Below are 18,710 nucleotides of genomic sequence, written 5' to 3' on the forward strand. Positions count from 1 at the left end.
TTGGATTTTCGTATCAACGTCAATGCGAGAATAGGACCTGAAAAGCATGAATACGTCAAAATGGAGCCTCATCCCTATAACAATGGTGAGAAAAACATCTATATTTAAAAAACATTGTCGCGTAAAGGTCGAAGAGAAATTAACTCATCGTTTTTATATTCATAAAAAATAATATTAATAGTAGTAATGAGCACTTGGCATTCGGTACTTTAAATGCAATAAAATAACAATCGAGTCCAAAATTTGATTCTTAGAAGAACTTCGAGAATTTCGATAGCGTATTTTACGAGATCTTCGAAGTACCTTTATTTTTCCTCCAAGGTAATATTCTAAACTTTAAACATCTCTTCCTGACGAATTACCAACTCGAACAATCTAAAACACTCTCCTCGAGAGACCTACAATTCCCTAACAGCAATCTCAGCACAAGCCACCCTACAGTAAGCTTTAAACCCGTCAACTTTCCACCAAACTTTCCACTCACCTTTGCAATTCTTTTCGCAGCTCGCGTTAATCTCCACGGGCGGTCCAGCCTCGTCGAATCGTGTGGAACAGCAACAGCAAGATCCGCAGAAACGTCACGTACCAATTGCGAACAATTCGCTTGCCGTGCAACCCTACTGGGAGCACATGCTCCGTGAATTCGTGTTCAAGACAATCTCACCGCCGCCACCGGGCAACAACCGGCTGTACAAACGCCTGTTGGACGCCCCATTTTACGCTGGTCCGTTTCCAATGGTCTCCAACGATGTGCCCAGCATTACTTTGTCGCGCGGTGACGTTTATTACCTGCCGAACGGACACTGGCTGTTCTGTCAGGAAGGTTGTATCAGTTGCGAGGTCTGCTCGGAGCAGACGCACCCAACAGTCAAGTGGGTGCTTCGTAGGGTGAGAAGGTACTCGACTCAAGGCTCCAGCAGGCACGATCTGCAACTGACGATCATACCTCAAACCGACGGTAGTTACCACATGAATAACCTCTGGCCTCGATCTTACGTCTACGTAACGTCACAGGGCGAACAGGCTGCTTATTGGAACGACAAACTTGGTTACCATGGGTTAGGCGCTTACGTGAATCTCGAAGATGGGTCCTCAGGGCCGAGAGAGAAGACGAATAATTTCTGGAGGTACGTGCAAAGGGATTCCTTCGCTGATAGACGACATCCCGGGGAAAAGAAGAACGATACCGTTGCTGGAGAGACTTTGGAGAAGATACCTAAGGTCGATGTCGAAAATACCACCGCAGCACCTCTTGAAGAAAGTACAACTACAAAGAATTCTCCATCGAAGGATCTTGGAAAACAACGTCCACGTGTTATTCAGAATAATTCTGATAAGAAAGGAACGAACGTCACCTCGATTTCGAATGAGAATTGGAGGAATAAGTTGAAACAGCTCGTGCCGAAGCTGATCCTTGGCACTGATCAAACGGGACAGAAGCATTTGGTGCACGTGGTACCGGCTGATGTGCCGACGAACGCGACATCGATAAATTCTCTTGCTTCCAATCTCCTGAACTCGACTGGTCAGAGCAAGATAGCCTATCAGCGGATATTGAGGAGGATCTTCGATTCGTTGAACAGCAACAGGCGGCCTATAGAGAATTTTCTTGAACCTTTCAAGCAATCCAGTGAGAGGATTTGTATATTACGCTACTGAAGTAATTTCGTCAGATTCATACTAACGATTTGTACATTTTATTTTTTAGGAAAAATTAGTAGGCCAAATGAGGAACATCAGCAAGAGGAAACGAAGAATGGTGTTATGGGATTGAAAGAATTGGCTCGTCTTTATCCAGTTCTTGATGGGAGAACTCGAAACGAATCTCTGTTGCATAATCGCTGGCCTTTCACTTTGAACTGGAAAAGGCAGCGAAGGAAATCGAACGATGGAGTATTTGTCAGTAATCTTACAAAGAGTACAGGTAATCCTGGATGGAACAGTAATCATAATTCGAATCCCGAGATACAAAATCTCATTGATTCAACGATCAATCAGTATGTTAATAATCGAAACGGTTCTGTTGGATTCCATCCTGGAATAGTTAATCGTGATGATTATAGCAGTAGCGCTTCAAACGATAATTTGGAATTGATGAACGTCCATCAGAACAACCGTATGTACGAATTTACACCTCGTCACTTTCAATTATTCGTTGGTCCCTTGCAAACGAGAAAACCAGAAGAGATTGTACGTCCAATTAAAAATATTCAAAATCAATCCGATTCGATTCCTATGAACCAAAGTATCGAGCTCAAAGATGTCTAAGATTCGTCACATATTAATTAAATAAAATTCAATTCGATAGTTTCGTAAATTTTGTTTCTGTAAAATAATTTCTTCCTGTAGATAAATTAAAATATTATTTTAATTCGCGTTGAAACGAAATCCTCTCGCTATTGTATGCCTAAATATCTCATAATAAAACAAAGTAATTGCGTGGAGGCTCGTTACCCCGTTTAAACACCATAAGCCTAGGGTAGCGCCATCGGCGTCGCCGCTAAGAGGATCGACGATCCTTAATCAGTTCAGGCACGATCGTTTAAAACGATTATAACCCTTCCTTGTCCTTAGATCGTATCACCAGTCTCGTATCTAGGGGTGAAACTGTAGTTCTATCCTGCATTTGACCTTCATAAGCTTATTCTACCCTTCTAGTAATCGTGTGATAATGGAAACACACTTCAAGACGCCTTTACATATATTAAATCATAGTTTCTCAACATTTTCAACTCACTGCTTCGTTCGAATAATTTTTTATAAATTTGGGTTAAAATTGACCCCGATGTTGGTTAGACAAGTGATCGAATTCCTACAAGAACAGAGTATCCTTTGCTCCATCAGCTAGGCAGAGGGTGGCAGGAAAGATGGGGTGAGAGAAGGGTGCAGGTGCGAGACGACGGATTCAGGCGGTAAGGTTTGAGGAGCAGAGGTAAGCCGGCGCTTATATTTAATTAAGGAGGATACGGGTTTGAGCCAAGAGAGAGAGAGAGAGAGAGAGAAAGTCGGCAGCAGCCCGGAGAGACTCCTGCTGAAGAAAGTGATAGAAAAGGTCTGTGTTTCTTGTCTAATTATCTACCCTTCGCGTCCTGCCAGCCACGTTCACTTTCCACGTCTGCTCCTGCTATCTCCCACCCGATTTCCGTCCAACTTTCTTACTCATCGTTTCATTTCCTCCTTGTTTTTCCACCTTTCTTTTCTTCCTTTCCCTTTCTCTTTCGCTTGTCTATTTCTTATTGAAGTCGAAACAAACCGAGATATCGTTCCTCTTTTTCTTGGCCGGCTCCGATTTCGTCATCTCATAGTTGCGAATCAGAACGAACGTCTTGCACGTGGTTGGAAGTTTTTAATTAGATCGAAGTTTTCAGATGATTAACCATTAACGTGATATCAGAAGAGGATCTTGCGTACTGGGTAGGGAAGAGGGTGGAACAGACCCTCCTTTATCGAATCTTATCTTAATGAAAATAAATATTTAAATCAAAATGCAATATGCAATGCGACTAAAACATTCTTTATTTACTTCAGAATGTTGTCAATATAAGCAATTTATTTTTTGAGAATTGAGTAAAATTCAAGATATCAAGGAATTTTATACTAACAATGTTTATAAAGGGCATTAACTATCTGTGTAGCTAGTTTTGTTTTAAGAAAGCCCCAGTTTTAAAAACTTTCAATGAAACTAGGGGATCTAGTACATCTTAGACAAAATTCTAGTTACGACAATAATCTCACGATTTACAGCTGCGTCTACAATAATAAAAGAATATAATCTTCTTTCTGCTTTCTTTCGAAGCGTCTCTCTTTTCAAACCACCCCAACTTACCCTTCGAAACTCTTCAGCTTCCTGTCTTTCTTTTGCGTCTTTTCGAACCGCGCAAAACGATCGATTCGATCGCTGCTGGATTGGTTTTAACGAGTTTCCTTTCAGCACGGTTTATCGAGAATTGTGGCCGCTTTCGTGGAGCTCCAGAAGCCGAATACGCCGGGGAAATTTCGACGGAAGATCTTAATTAAAGACGCTCGATCAAAAAATCAGAGAGAGAGAGGGTGGTACTTCTTTGTCGAGCACGGGACCGAGATTGGTGTTATTGCTTCGATGCTAGGCGCTTCTATTATCATCTCGTCGTCGATTCCATTAACGACTGTGTATATAATTCGAGAAACGCTCGTGTCGATCGTGGAATCGAGAGGCGTCGCTCTTAATGGGATCGTTAACTAGATTCGATCGAGAAATGACGAGAATCTTACTTGGAGGATACGTAAACTGGCACGAAATTAATCTACCTTCTCAAAAAAGATAGGTCGTTCGCGCAAATAATTTTAATGGATTTTCACGAAGAAGATTCGACGCGCTGAAACAAAATAAAATTGCTTACGGAATGCTTTTACGCGCGTTGCCGTTCCGTACGAGTCGAATTGAGTTCAGTTTAATGAATTAAAAATAAAAATCAACAAATTCGAAGGAGAGAGAAAGAAATCTGAAAAGCACGGTTTATTTCCATTAGGATAATTGTTATTTACGTTTACCGGTGTAACGCAAAGAAGAACGACGATACGTCGAGGATGCGCACGCGTGCACGCTAATAAATTAATCTTTAAATTAGTCTCTTTCGTAATTAAAATATGCTTCGTCGGGATAATGATACGTTCCAGCGGTGCACACAGTTAACGGGATAAATTATATTAAAACGACAAGTCTTTGTTCCGCGGACCAGAAAATGGAGAATTACAAAAAAACAATTACTCTTTGGTAATGTTTCTATATGTATGTGCAGGAGTAAAATATTTAAAGCGAAGGGTTAAACTAAATTTTCTCATCCTGCTAGATCAGAATTACGTGATGTGTCTCTTTCAATCTTTGTTTCTGTGTTTCCACGAACAGCTTTTAATTACTTGTCTGACCACTCAAGGTGTCCGGGCTGTTCTACTTGTCTGACCACCGAGGGTGGCCGGTCTATTCTACTTGTCACTGACTTATACTACTTGTCCGATTACCTCATTGTCAGTCCTGTTGTCTCTTACTACCTACAATTAAACATTCTCCAATATTTTAAATGATACGAAATTTCAATAATAATCAGTATAATTAATTATGAATGAGTTCGTGAACTTTTATTATCTTCCAAATATGGTTGCTTTCTTGTGCAGGAGAGTATCAGGCATTTCATTAATATTTTCCAAAAATATCGTCTGACCAGCCAGAGGTTTCGGCTCAACGTGATTACACGTTGCGTTCAAAATTATAAATTTCGAATTTCGGTATTGCAAAAATCACGAGTCAACGGTTGGACGGTCGCACAATTTAAGTAATATTTATTTCAATGATCACGGATACGCACGATCACCACCGATTTGAATATTTTCTACGTTCCGACCATCGTGGAGTTTCGTTTTTATCTCTGCAGGGTATCGTTATTAACGATATTTGCACCGTCTACGTTGAAAATGCGATTTAATAAACGTTTGATTAAAGCGTACGTTTATAAAATGAAACTAAAAAGGGTGCGGGGGTTATAGAGGAAGAGAGATGAAGAGGAAAGGTGACAGTCGCTTAACGAAACGGAATTACAAAAACGGTACTTTGACCGATCAAAAAATAATGAAAATATTATTTCCCGGAACAATTCGACTTCCTTTCGGCTATTTTTACCTCTGGAATCCCATTGAAATATCTCCTGCAAATATTATTGCAACAAGAATTTAAATTTTATTATATCGCCCGATCATTCGCCATTCATTTGATTCCTCGCGTTCTCTTCAATCAGACATCGAAAATTAATTACGTTAATTTGCCATTTTCACATTATCTACGATGTAAATATTATTATACATACTTTTATAGTATGCAATTAATTTAACAAAGAAAATTTCTGTTTAGTCCAAGTGTCAAATAAGAATGTATAATTTTTTTATTACGTTACCCCATATTTTATGCAAAAGCGTCCCAATGTGCGTCGCCTCGGTTGCTCGCGAATCTCCGTGTACACAGAGGAAAGGTGATCGTGTAAACGGCGCGAGGCGTTCCAGCGAAAATAAGAGGGGCTAAAAACGAAAAGAAATCATTCGAAATAGAAGAGGTAGGGGAGGAACGAGGCTTTTAGCGTTAAGACCGTGAGGGTTTCCAGCTGGTTCGATGGAAGATTGACGCTTCGCGAGCAAGGAGCCAAAGAAGGCAGGTGTAGCCGAGCTAGAGGAAGGCGAATAAAAGAAAAACACAATGGGAAAGGCTGTCTTTTCCGTTCCCGGATATTTAAATCCGTACGCCGAGCTGCGAGCCGAAATCTCGAAGATATGGGGCGACAGGAGGTGTTCGTCTGGAACGGTGTACGTTGAACGTTGCATTGAAAGCAAGCTTCGAGGAAAAGAACCTTAAGGATGGGGAAAGGTAAGAAGGAAGAGGTAGTTGTTCGAGCGTAACGTGTATGCTTGTCAGGGTAAGGCCGAAAGACGTAGTGCTTGGCAGAGTTTTGCGGGCCTCTCCCAAGGAAACACGGAAGAAGGCGTAAGAAGGGAAGGTAGGAAAAGATTCAGAAGCTTCTTCCTTAATGGTGTGGGTGTGCCGACAAGTGGAGAAGCAAGTTTTAAAAACATCCTATCCAATACGCCTCTGATGCTGGTTTTATCATTGCCTCCTACTACTTCTACGAACAAGTCTGATTCCTCCATGAACCCCTATCCGACAAAGGCTTTTCCTTTTCGGGTTTGCTAGCCAAGCTACTCGCGTTTCACGTGCCGTTGCCTGTAAATCTTGCCGAAAAGTGTACGCTGGAATCGAGAAACACGTCAAGGAGTTACACATGGAACGCTTGAATAAGTAACTGACGAGTCTGGCGGACGATCCCGAGACGAAACGCCTTTCTCCCTCCCTACAGATTTGTTATTAAAACATTTTCCCTTCATTTTAAAACCTACTCCATTTTATTGAATTAAATTAGTATTCGCGTGTTAACCTCAAAGTTATCGCATTTTCGAAGGATAAAATATCAAAAGCGTCGAATCTTATTTTTCATAATGGATACACAGTTTCCGGGAAGAGGTAGAAGCTTCTCGACGCCGATCTGATATCGACGTTTAGACGTTTCCGTTATCCTGGCGGCATGCATCAACGCAAAACTACGTTCCCGCTTCATTCTCCGGCTCTTTTTGCGGCACGCTTTGACCGACACGGGGAAGATTGGATATTTCTTCAGGGAAAGGTGTACAGCGGCGTTTTCCTTCGACAGCCAAGTTGAACATGACGCACGCGCACATCTCAGACCGGTGCACTTCCGTTCTTTCATAGGCTTTACGCAAAATTTGCACAACCTCGACGACAGGAGCCGGTAACATGTGCAAGAAACATTCCATTGAAGGGAATGAAACGATAAGATATTGACGAACGTCGAAGGGTAGAGGTATAGCGAATATAAGGGGAAGGAACGACTAAAAACAACTCGATCTATCGACATTCTATTTCGTTTCCTATTACAGGAACGTCTGAAACACGCGATTTATTTGGTTTATTTTCATATGGAACGTTCTTTGGCACGATCTCAAAGGCAAAGTCGGGCTTGTATGCCCTCACCTATGCCACCCCTGCAGCTCTTTACCCAACGTCTCGAGCTCTCTTTTGCTCCAATGCCCTCGCGGATCGACGATTCCTCGCACATGATTACGATCGAACCCCCTCAACTAATATACGAATTTTTCTCATTCCTTTTCCTATGGATATTGAAAACGTCTTTCCATCGATCCGCGAAACTTGCTGGCTCGATTCTGTTTCTCTTCTTGACGAGTCCTCGAGTGATAGCAAATTCTGACATTTGATGACACGAAGAAAAAACATCGACAAGATTAAAACGAACTGAACTTTAATTTCAAGCGGGTAAAATTTGGTGCATCAACGAATCGTAGGAACAAGCGAAACGCTCTGCAGTCGTGTCTGTCGCTTTCGCGTCAAACAAGTTGTCGTCCACAAATTAGGTTTAAAACGAGAACAGTTGTTTTGGTAATTAGAGTCGAGAAAGTTTTGAACGGCTGGAATAAGTTTCTGGTAGCTGGTAGAACGTGAACGTGCACCGAAATATTTCATTATTTGCAATTATAACTGTTGCACCCCGGGAACTTCCGTTCTTGCAAACTAACCGACTAAAATTTCCCGTGTTTCTTGGGAAATTCTCGTTTATTGTCTTTCGTTATCACGCTTCTTCTCGCTTCCGACTATTTTTCTATAAAAGGAACAGTTACTATTTTTGAGTATCTGTTTGTAATTCGAGAGATTAATTAAAAGTATTAATTTTCATTCTGAATTATAGTACCTCTTTTTCATTCTAAATTCATCAAAATTAAATTCTATTCCTGATGAAATGAAATTAAACTAGATGTACTAGAATTCGTAAGGAAATTACTTAACTGGCTCTACGTGAATGGTTTAATTTATACATTGTATCACGTAAAACAACCCCTCAATTACAAGGAGATTTTAATAAATTCTCGGATAGAGGAAATTCAAACACGAATCACATATGAATGTAATAACAGTGCAGATACATTAAACGAAGAGTTGAGAGTACATGTTTTGCATGTTGGAACGAATATAACAACAATTACAATAGTCAAAAGCATGCATAGGATTCACGTTTCCACAAACCAACAGACGCTAGTATCGTTGCGTTTATGGTAGATAATAATAACTAACTTTGTTTTCAAAAGTTGAAGAGTTGCAGTTGTCATTACCATTATTACCCTCGTGATATCTATTTCGTTTCGCGAATTTTATTTTGCAATAAAGATTAAATAGATATTAAACGATCGTCCACCAATTTATAGGAATCCGTATTGGGAAGCACTTTGCTGATTACACGCCTCGATACGCGTATAAATGTCGAAATAAAATTCACCGTCGTCGATTGTATCCGATAATTCCATAAAATCGGGAAATTTAATCATTGCGATTGTTTCGTGACTGTAGAAATAAAACGAATTCTCGTTAACAATAATTTCTTCCCTCTGATCTTCTATTTCGTTCGGAGGGTTGAAAATACAATTTTTGTTTAACGTTAATTTTTTATTTTTCTAGTTTATTAGGGGGAAATCATCGATATCTTGATACGAAATTATTGAATTTGTCGTTGATGAGATTGAATCAAGATTCGATCGAGTGTTGGACGCGCAACAAGTTAGGTAATTACAGCTTTGTCGCTGTACTTTTCTCATAAACGAAACGAGTGTTAATTCCCTCGCTACCGGCGACAAAGAAACGATCGAAACTTTTATACTTTCACGTTTCTGTCGGAACGACAGGCAATCTCGAGGGTTGTACCGGTGCCGAGAACGAAAATGTCTCGGTGTCGCGGGAACAGAGCGAATAAAAATGTCATTAAGTTTCTTTTTAGCAGTTTGACGCACGACTGAAGGAAATTGGGTTAATAGAATTCTAATTCGACCTCGTCACGGAACAAGGTCGACAAAATTATGTTCCCTTGTTGAACGGGGATGGAAAAACAAGAAATTTTCGTTTCATTTTTTAAACACGGGCTTATAATCGCATAAAAATTTCCCATCTCGCACTTTGATCTCTCGCGAAATCCTCGGGAAAGCGAGGAGAAAGGTGGAAGAAAAAGAAGCTGAAGTGCGAGTAATGAGAGCGAAAGAATTTACGGCGAACCGGTGGATTTCTTGGCGGACGCGATTCTTTTTTGACCGGGTATATCATGTTTCACGAGCTGAACGTACAAATTGCTTCTCTTGCTACATACACCGGGGATAACAGAATCTCGTAGATTTTGATACGTTATACTGCACGCTTTTTAAAATCAAAGTTTCGAGAAGAACGGAGAAAAATCTGGGTCGACTGCGAAACTTGGGATGCATAAAATTTGAGGGGCGGAAAAGTTGAAAGGGAAAAACTGTTAAATCGAAAAATTCTGACGATGTTGCAAAAGTTTGAACCTCGAAAGTTTTCTTTATTTACTTTGCAATATTGTCAATATAAGCATTGTATATTTTCAGAAAAATAAAAAGAGTATTATCTCTGTTATTCGCTTTCAAACTGCAGACCATGGAGAGAGCCCCAATTTTAATCTAATTTCTAAAATTTTGCATGGTTCCTTTAAAAATTATTCTTCTAATATAGTATGAAACTGTTTCCTTTCAAAATGATACATTTAACTTTATGTAAATATCCTCGTATATGTTTTGTAAATTTGGGTCACGATTGACTCAAAATCCGCCATTCAAGGGTCAAGGTATTATCTGTACTGAAAAACTCGGATGGCGTTCGTTCAAAGTTTGTATTCCCTGGTACAGTATCCAAATTGCGCGTTTCGGGAACCATGTCCGTCGAACGATCAATTTTTAATTCCAACCGGTTGGTTCGCGATACAGCCTTTCATCCGCGTTTCGTTTAAAACGGTAAACAACACGGTTCATCACACAAAAGTAGCCGTCGGTGAAAATTCATTTATGCTCGAGATTCGCGATCAATCAAGTGTTAATCGACTAGATAAAGCAGGTCCAGCGAGCCGATCCACGTTTTGTACTCGATCGTGGACGATAGACGAACCATTCTCGACGAACAGAGGCGCGACCATCGATTTTGTACCTTTTTTTTTGTTTTTCGGCAACCGATAACTATTCCGTATGATTGCACGGGGCCAGAATAATTTAATAATGCCGCTGGCCAAGCGACCACGGCGAATTTAACAATCGACCAGTCTCGTCGTTCGTGCACTTGGCTATTTTTGACGCGAACTTCGCCCCGGCCAATAATGGAATTAGAACGGATGATCCCGAAACGACTGCAATGTTTTTTTCGTAAAATCCAATAAAGCGCCTATTGATCCGCCTATAAAGAGGGGAAAAAAATGTCTGTCCGCTTTTCGAGATTCTCCTTCCATCGAAACATTCCCTGCCGCTTTCTCTCCGCAATTTCGAAACACTGAAAATTCTCATTGTTTCCCAACAATAGGATAGCTTCGAGCAATGAAAATTATTTAACGACGACTTTTGGTAACAATATTTTCGAAGTGCCATTATTTTTGAACGATAGTTCAAGTAATTCGATCATCTACCAAAAATCTAAACTGACTCAAAGCGTTGATTAAACAGAATTGAATTCTCCAACTCGACGAATTTCGTGTTTTGCGAATGAACAGCAATTAGAAGGGTGTAGTTACTAGAAACTGTCGCGTCGCCCTTGGGTACAAGCGTAGTCGCGCCCCTAAATGAATCATTCGATTGGGAAATAGCATCTGTTTCTGTTTTCAGCGGAGCAAAGTTATTAAAATCCCGTGGCTCTTCGAGCGACGGGCTACGAACAAACGATTTCTCTAGTAATAATGTCGTTTAACTCGAATGAAACGTTCAATTAAGCCGTGCTTCGTATCGCTGCATCTATTTCCCCTCAGAAGTAACGCAAGCAGTTTCAACGAAGCCAATCAAGGCTTTGACATACAAATCGGGCAGCCTTTACTCGCATCCTTTTAATGGAACAACAACGTGATTGTGTACATGTATATGTGTGTGATATCCCTTCAAAAAATAAGAATAAAAGCATTATAAAACTAGACTAGAATCTTTTTCTTAACTGAATAAAATCAAAATAAAATTCATTTTAGGGTTAACTTGGTTTTAGTTGCAATTCGTAATGGAAGGGTAATAGGATGAAGATGGGTCAAAGAGAACATGAAAAAATAAAACACACCAAAAAGAGGTTTACACATGATGCGATTTACTCAGAACCTGGAGGTCTTTGTAAGACGAACAGGGACAAGAGGGTCGCACGTGGAAGGGGTTGGAACGTGTGCAGCGAGAAGGAACCAGTTGGTAAAGAAGACAGCGAACGGATATCGGTGCAGTTCCGTAAAGTTTCGATAAGTCGGTCCCGAAGCGTTTACTTCCTGGTGAGCACGACTGCCTCGGATAGGATAGGAGACTACAGGAAGTCTAGACTTTGAAAGATCAAAAGGCATCGTCGGTCTGGCAGTAAAGCGTCCTGGTGTCTGGCTTCCAGGAAACCTCTTTTCCTCTTCTTCATTCTCTCTCGTCTACCTTTTCCCTCGGCTCTTCCCGCCCGTGTTCTGTCTTAGTTCCTATTTCAATCTACCACCGTCCCCTTTGTCGAGCCTATTCGCCTCTTTTTCCCTCCGACGACGTCTTATGGGTTATGCAATCGGTCTTTAAACGGTTTAGAATCACCAGGACTTTGATATCGGAACCGACGTCGTTCTAGAAATTGCGCCACTGACTCGCGAGCGCGTTGGTCGCCATGTAAAATCCAATGCCTGCGGTGGCTGGGATTAAATGAACCGGCCAATCTAGGGAACCGATGTAATTAGGCGGATTTTGGATTCGAAGAGGATGGTAAAATTGTTGCTTTAATCCCTCTTCGGTGTTCCATGTAACCTAGTTGTCGTCTGTATTCTGTAACGAGTTTGCGCGATCATCTGATACGCAAGAAAATTTAATTCTTCATTAACTTTTAGTATATCTTCAATTCGGGTACACGGGTTCGATGATAAAACATTCGATTTGATTGTCCCGAACAACGACGGCATACTAACAGGGAATTAGTGAAAGGGTTAAACCGAAAAGGAGGATCGATTCGCAGCGTTTACACAGCCCAAGTTTTCCGATGGAATACTTTGAGGGATCACAGCAGTTGGTAGACAAAGTCTCGATTGATCTTCTGTTATAGGGCAACAGTGGCTGCCAGTCATCCCACCCTTTATAACCTTCACCCCTATCCTCCCCCTGTTCTGGTTAGTAGAATCCTGGTCGTCGACGAACAACATTTCAGCCACAACCCCGTCTCGCTACTTACCTTCGACTACGCTGAATTAAGCTAAGGGAAGTCAATTGGAAAAGTTTTTATTGAGCAACGTTTAGGAATTCCACCGCGTCTGCCCATATCGTTCCGATTCCAGACAATGCTACCCACCACCACTCACGCGCCCCTCCAACTCGTTCCTCTGCTTGGGATATCCTTCGTACCGAACCTTCGGCGAATCCTTCGCGTGCTATTGCGTCCCGTTTCCTCGGCATCCAGCTCCTTTTCCCTTGATTACGTTTTATTTCTCCTCCATTCGATGTCGTATGCTTTACGAGCCTACACGTAATGGAGCCTGCTGCTCGGATTACGCGCAAACCAATCGCGAACCGGCTATAAGTTAGCGGAACTTCACCAACTAACGACCTTGTGTACTTCGATTCCAGGTAATACATCGAATACATCGTAAATTTTAAGTAAATCATTGAGAAGCTTAATGAACCCATCAAAATTAATCACCCTCTTAATGAAAATTTAGCAATTATAGGAAAGTTTTATTCGTAATAAATTAATGACGAATGTTTAGCCCGATGTTCCGGATGAAAAATAAAAAAACGAGATAAGAAAATGTAAAAAGCACGAATGTTTAGACGTACAGTGGAAAAAGCTTACCCTTAGAATCCTCGTTCGCCGCGACAGGGTTAAACGCGTCCCGTCACACAAGCCGACGCGGGAATAAATTAAAAAAAATATTCCCAAACAGTCGGCGGCAGTTTCGTTTTAAACGGGCCGAAATTTTTGGGAACACTTTACGATCCGTAAGCGATTCGATATTTGTGAAATACGAGGGACGCGGAACGTGTACACGACTGCACGTTGGTTGCAGATTAAAAAAATGAGTGACGGAAGCTAGCGTGGCTATTTATTAAAACCGCAGAGGAAAAGAGACACAGCGCGCGTATACGATGGAATTTTATGAACATTTCCGGCTGTTGGGAGCGGACCGAGTGTATTTGCGGACAAAAGTCACGAGGCAGAAGTGCTGACGCCATCGCGACGAGTCGGTTATTTGTGGACAAACAAACGAGAGATATTTTTATTAAAGATCAAACGATGTTGTTCGAATATATTCGAAGAAACGTAAGTATTCCTTATTTGGATATTTCGTAAAAATTATTTCATTTTTCGTATTCCTAATAATTAGGGTTTCATAATTTATGGATCATTCATTTATGGAGCAATCATTCCAATTGATCGAACTATCAACTTTATACCGTTTAATCGAAACTATTCTACGTGATTTAAATTTTTCTCTCACCTACATGCACGTAGTATCCAAATATGGATGCGTTCGCGTTTTTGTCGTCGTTTATCGCGAACGACGAGGCAACATTTCGTACAAACGGGTGTTTATCGCGTGGCTCGTCCACTGATTTATGCATCGCAACAAAATCACAACGAAAAAGTACGGGTTGGTTCCACGGGTCGGTGGGTGGGGGCCATTCATAAAATTGATCAGCGTTGGCGAAGAGTAGCGCGACGCTAGACAGGCTGATTGTAAATTGTAAGCAATTTCGTAATTGCGTGGACAAAGCAATTAAGCCATTTGACTGGCTGCATGGCACGGCAAAGCGTTCCACGGTAAATACACTCCCGGCACTGACGATATAACCGTGCAAACAGCGGACGATAATGCAATTTGGATAATACACGACGCCTGCATCGAAACGTTCGGTAGGTATACGCTTGTGCAGGTGACCGGAAACGAGAGTGAACACGGCTGACACGCGACCAAGTCGACGAACGGTTGATGAATTTCGACAACTGCAAAGAGTCGAACGTTACTTTGTTCATCGTGGCAGGGCTTTGCTGTCCGATACTGTTTTCACGCTTCTGAACAACTCTGTCGGAGTTAATAGGCAGTACAAATGGCGTTTATAGAATGCTCGATTTTAACGATCGCTTTCTAGCGTTCACGCCGTTTTCCCTGCAAATGAAAATTGTCATTTTCTTTTTCTAATAAAGAAAAATAATATTTATTAATTGCAAGTACGATATCAACATAATAATTAATTTTATCAAGTGCAATCTTGATTCACTTAATTTTCTTTTTAATTTGTTTTACACGTGAAATGTTGTCTAGAAGAATAATTGTCCAGATCGATGAAACTTTCTCGATGAATATTTTAATAACCATCAATATATTTCGTGCATCAATTTGCAGGTTACCCTCGGAATCCTTGTCAAGAAGCACGACGGCGACGAACAAAAGAAAGGCAAATTGAATCGAGGTACCAATCGTCCGAGGAAGGTTCTTCTATTTCCCATAAAGATTTCCATTTATTATTGTCCCGTCCGCTCGACGGTTCAATTAATTGATCGAGCCGCCGAACCTTCGCTTAATTTCGCGGTGGAATGCCGATGGACGTCGCCGTTGAGATCCTATCGCGTCGTTGTCAGAATTTTTTTATCGAATTCAGCACGATATAGAGCGACGTAAAGCCTCGAGAAATGACCCATAAAATTGAACATTTCCCCCGGTTAGATGTAGGCTCTTTCAGGTGCGGTCTTTTCGGTTAGCCAAAAAAGACGAGGATGAGAAGGTAAATTTTTGATATTGCTTATTTAAGCAAACCGTTAATTATCGCTTCATTTTTGGTAACTCAAAAGAAATTAATGTTATGTAATATTGACGCTATTTAGAATTGATCATCCGTCAGTTGTTCGAGTATACTTTTATAATTCCAATCCCCCAGGTGTTAATAGAAAAATTTTAAACCTATCGCGGATTTAGCAGAGTTTAACCTACGATCTCTGGGAGCAATTTCAACGCAAATGAGAAATTCTCTCTCTGGTTGCGCGATAAACAATCCAGATAAAGGATTTATGGCCGCGCGGGAAACAGCTGCCGTAAAAGTCTCGGCCTGTTTCCAATCTGTCAACTGGCTCCCATCGTGGATCGAGCGAACCGACGAATCGTTTGTTTCGCCTCGTTTCTCTTCCCCCATTTTCCTAGCTATGTTTCGCTACCGTTCCGTCGTATATATACGTCGTGTAACATTGTATTTGTTGGCAATCACAATATTAGGTGCCGTTCATAACTTGTAACCGGAAGGAAGGTCCCGTATCGAGTCACTTTCATTTTCGTTATTGAAAAAGGGAGGCATTCCCCAGTGGCTCTCGAACTTTCCTTGCCTTAATGGCCCTTCATTAATTAACCTTTCGCTCTTGGCTGATTTTGCCAGCGCCGTTGACCCAATTTTGCTTCACTTATCAATATTTTATTGCGTCGCTGACGAGAAAGAAACGACGCGAACAAGAAGTACTCGGTTAATCAACGACAGCTTTGACTTTAAAGAACAGGGACGGCTTAATTATCCGACAGTTGCAGCTTCTAAGAATGCCAACAGAAGGAGAGCAGGTTTCTTAAATAGGTTATTTAATATTGCGTTAAGAGGTCGGTCCCGATTGAAAGCTTTACTGAATATTCTCTGCCTTTATTAAGTTAAGTTACCGAGCTTAGGAATATTGCAGCAAAATTTTATGACATAAAAATGAAACAAAGTGACAGTTATACTATATCAATTTGAAGCTTAAAGTCTTACAAAAATGACTGTTTCAATTTCCATAAATAAGCAGCCATTTAATTAAACTAATTGTACACGATCAATTTATAATTCGATAGCTCCCACAATTTTTCCTTTTTCCTAATCAACAAGTGACCTGTGAAGCTGCAGAAATCAATAATAACGTTTCATGCTTCGAGTAACGTGGAACAATAGAAGAAAGTACACAACCAGATGAACAAGAGGTTTTATGACCCATAAACGGGCATCTTCTGTCTCAAAGATAGCCTATCTGCTTCTCTTTACGCGAAACCTCCAAACGCTGAAGCTTTCCTTTGTATTAAGTCCACGACATGTCAGCCGTGTTGATTGTATTGTGGCAAGATTTAAGATACCTTCGAATTCCTACGGGGCAAATTAAAGTGCGTGGTTCGTCGCACGTATTAGCGAAGAACTATGGCGCGCACGTTAATGGACGTTTAAATTATGCATACGCCGTACCCTCGTCTCTTGGCTAATCAGTTATTTATACATTCCAAGTGGGTGTGAGTCAGTATCAATGATTAAAGGGACGCGGGGGTTGGAAGTTTCGCGTCGAGTATTTAACTTTGAATGAAAGCGAACTGCAATGCTTGGCGGCGATGAGAACTGGGCAAAAGAGGGATGGCAGATTGTGTCCGGATACCGTCGAGTTTATAGGAATTTAAAGGGCTGCCTTTGAAGAACACGAAATCAAGTAACAGGCTGGGAAAGTTGCTTCTAGAAATTTGGCGGCTGGCAAAAAGGTTGTCTGCCTTGATGAAGAAAAGTTAAGAATTACCCCGGGCGTGGTATTCTACTAAAATAATTATTCTTCATTAATTTAATACCAGAATAGCTGATTAAATTGAAAATAAATTAGTAGATGTTGTTAATTTTTTAAAGCTTTAAAATTTCAAATATAATTTTAGAAAATATAAAAGAGAAGTGCAAAATTAAATGATAACTTACGATACGCTCGACAGCGCGATACCGTAAATTTTCAATTTAATTTCAACAGAGTTAGATAGAGGAAATCGAACGTTTCGTTCCTTCGTTTTAAAATTTATTTTGTATATTTCAGAGCAGCAGGAAATATACGAGCGACGAAGTTTCATCGGTAATGGCTGGCAGTCCATTTCATTTACAAGGTGGCTCTCATCTGGTACCACAAAAAACTGGCACGTACGCCACGTGGGTTACATTTGCACCACAGATCGTGGAACGGGGATGGGTCAGCCTCATCATTAAAGTAAGGGTGGAAAGGAGGGCAAAGAAAAATAGAGGAACTCGCATCGCTTTGAGCAACTGCTTCGCATGCTGCTCGTATCTTCGTTTGCCCTCTTTGTTTCTCTCCCCTCCCTTTATTTCGAACTTTCTTTCAACCTCTTTTTCTTCTAGCATATATTTGGTAGTTTATCTTTCGAATTTCAAGAAACTTGTAAATATTTGATAGCTGCAAACAGTCAAGAATGTATTTCAATATCCAGAAGGAAAGAGCAAAATATGAAATTCCATCAAAAGAAAAGACATAAATAAATAAAAGTCACTGTCAAATCTTGATATTCAATAATGGTTTATAAAATACAAATTTTTAGCAAAGTATAGTATAGTAAATTTAAGTTTAACAAAAAATAGATAAAATATCATCCAAGGATGTTTTATGTAACTACATATTTCTGAAAACAGTATGAGGGCTAACTTTGTCTTGTATCCCCTTTGTCTCATTTTTCTTTCAATTCGTGGAGTTTCGTGTTTCAGGTTTTCAGCGAGCTCGCTCGAAGAGGGAAAGTGAAAAATTAAGAAAGCTGGGCACGCTCTCTCGCCCATTACCGCGGGGTAAACATACGGCTTAGGTACACGACCAGAATATCGGAGAGTGTGCTTTAAAGAAGAAAAAAAGAAGAGAAAGAAAAAAAATAGTCAGCTCCAATATCCTTCCATGGCTGTGAAAGGACGACGTTGATCCTCTGATCGGATTCTCCACTAATCGCGTTCGCCCATTCTCTTGTTTCAGTCCCTCTTGCCTCGTCGATCGAATTCTTGGAAAACTCGAATTTCCCCCGTCTTTTGTACTTGGAATAGAAAATCCAATCGGGACAGGAAAAGAAGTTAACGGTATGAAGACTGAGGTCTGGCGTTATTGGAATAATGAAGAAAATCTTTGCAACGAGATCTTGTGAACACAATGTTTCTCTTCGTTATTATATATAGATAAAAATTCATTTTTTATATTCAATTTTCAAATTGTAGAATAACTGTCCTCACCCTCAAAAAATGAATGAAATATAAGAAGACATTTATTATATCAACATTGTCGCACCCTTCTAAGTGTCTCCTATTTCCAAATAAATTGCAATGGAAAACAGTTCCAT

At 40.6% G+C, this 18,710-nt stretch overlaps 1 protein-coding gene and 1 long non-coding RNA gene across 4 annotated transcripts in view; one reads left to right on the plus strand and one right to left on the minus strand.

Annotated features, from left to right (window-relative positions):
* On the plus strand, positions 1-2,442 carry LOC114879705. Its single transcript, XM_029194910.2, has 3 exons — positions 1-85; positions 505-1,630; positions 1,709-2,442. Exons 1-3 carry the CDS (start codon positions 47-49, stop codon positions 2,266-2,268), a joined length of 1,725 nt encoding a protein of 574 aa, XP_029050743.2. The 5' UTR covers positions 1-46; the 3' UTR covers positions 2,269-2,442.
* Positions 855-18,710, minus strand: part of LOC114879713 — a 105,992-nt gene continuing 88,136 nt past the window's right edge. Inside the window, exon 4 of one of the 3 annotated variants that reach the window (XR_003789961.2) lies at positions 855-933. This is a non-coding gene — a long non-coding RNA (uncharacterized LOC114879713). Of the gene's footprint in view, positions 934-3,662; positions 6,046-18,710 lie in introns of those variants that run through there. The other 2 variants (XR_006829327.1, XR_003789966.2) reach the window with 2 other exon arrangements.

This window comes from Osmia bicornis, chromosome 4 (genome assembly GCF_907164935.1).
Source record: "Osmia bicornis bicornis chromosome 4, iOsmBic2.1, whole genome shotgun sequence".
Classification (NCBI taxonomy): domain Eukaryota; kingdom Metazoa; phylum Arthropoda; class Insecta; order Hymenoptera; family Megachilidae; genus Osmia; species Osmia bicornis.

What these genes read in the sequence shown, in the direction of transcription:
- LOC114879705 (XM_029194910.2), top strand. Translation starts at nt 47, where the DNA reads ATGAATACGTCAAAATGGAGCCTCATCCCTATAACAATG. An exon ending in GCCTCATCCCTATAACAATG is followed by an intron (nt 86 to 504) that starts GTGAGAAAAACA and finishes TTCTTTTCGCAG; the next exon opens with CTCGCGTTAATCTCCACGGG. An exon ending in TGAACCTTTCAAGCAATCCA is followed by an intron (nt 1,631 to 1,708) that starts GTGAGAGGATTT and finishes TTTATTTTTTAG; the next exon opens with GAAAAATTAGTAGGCCAAAT.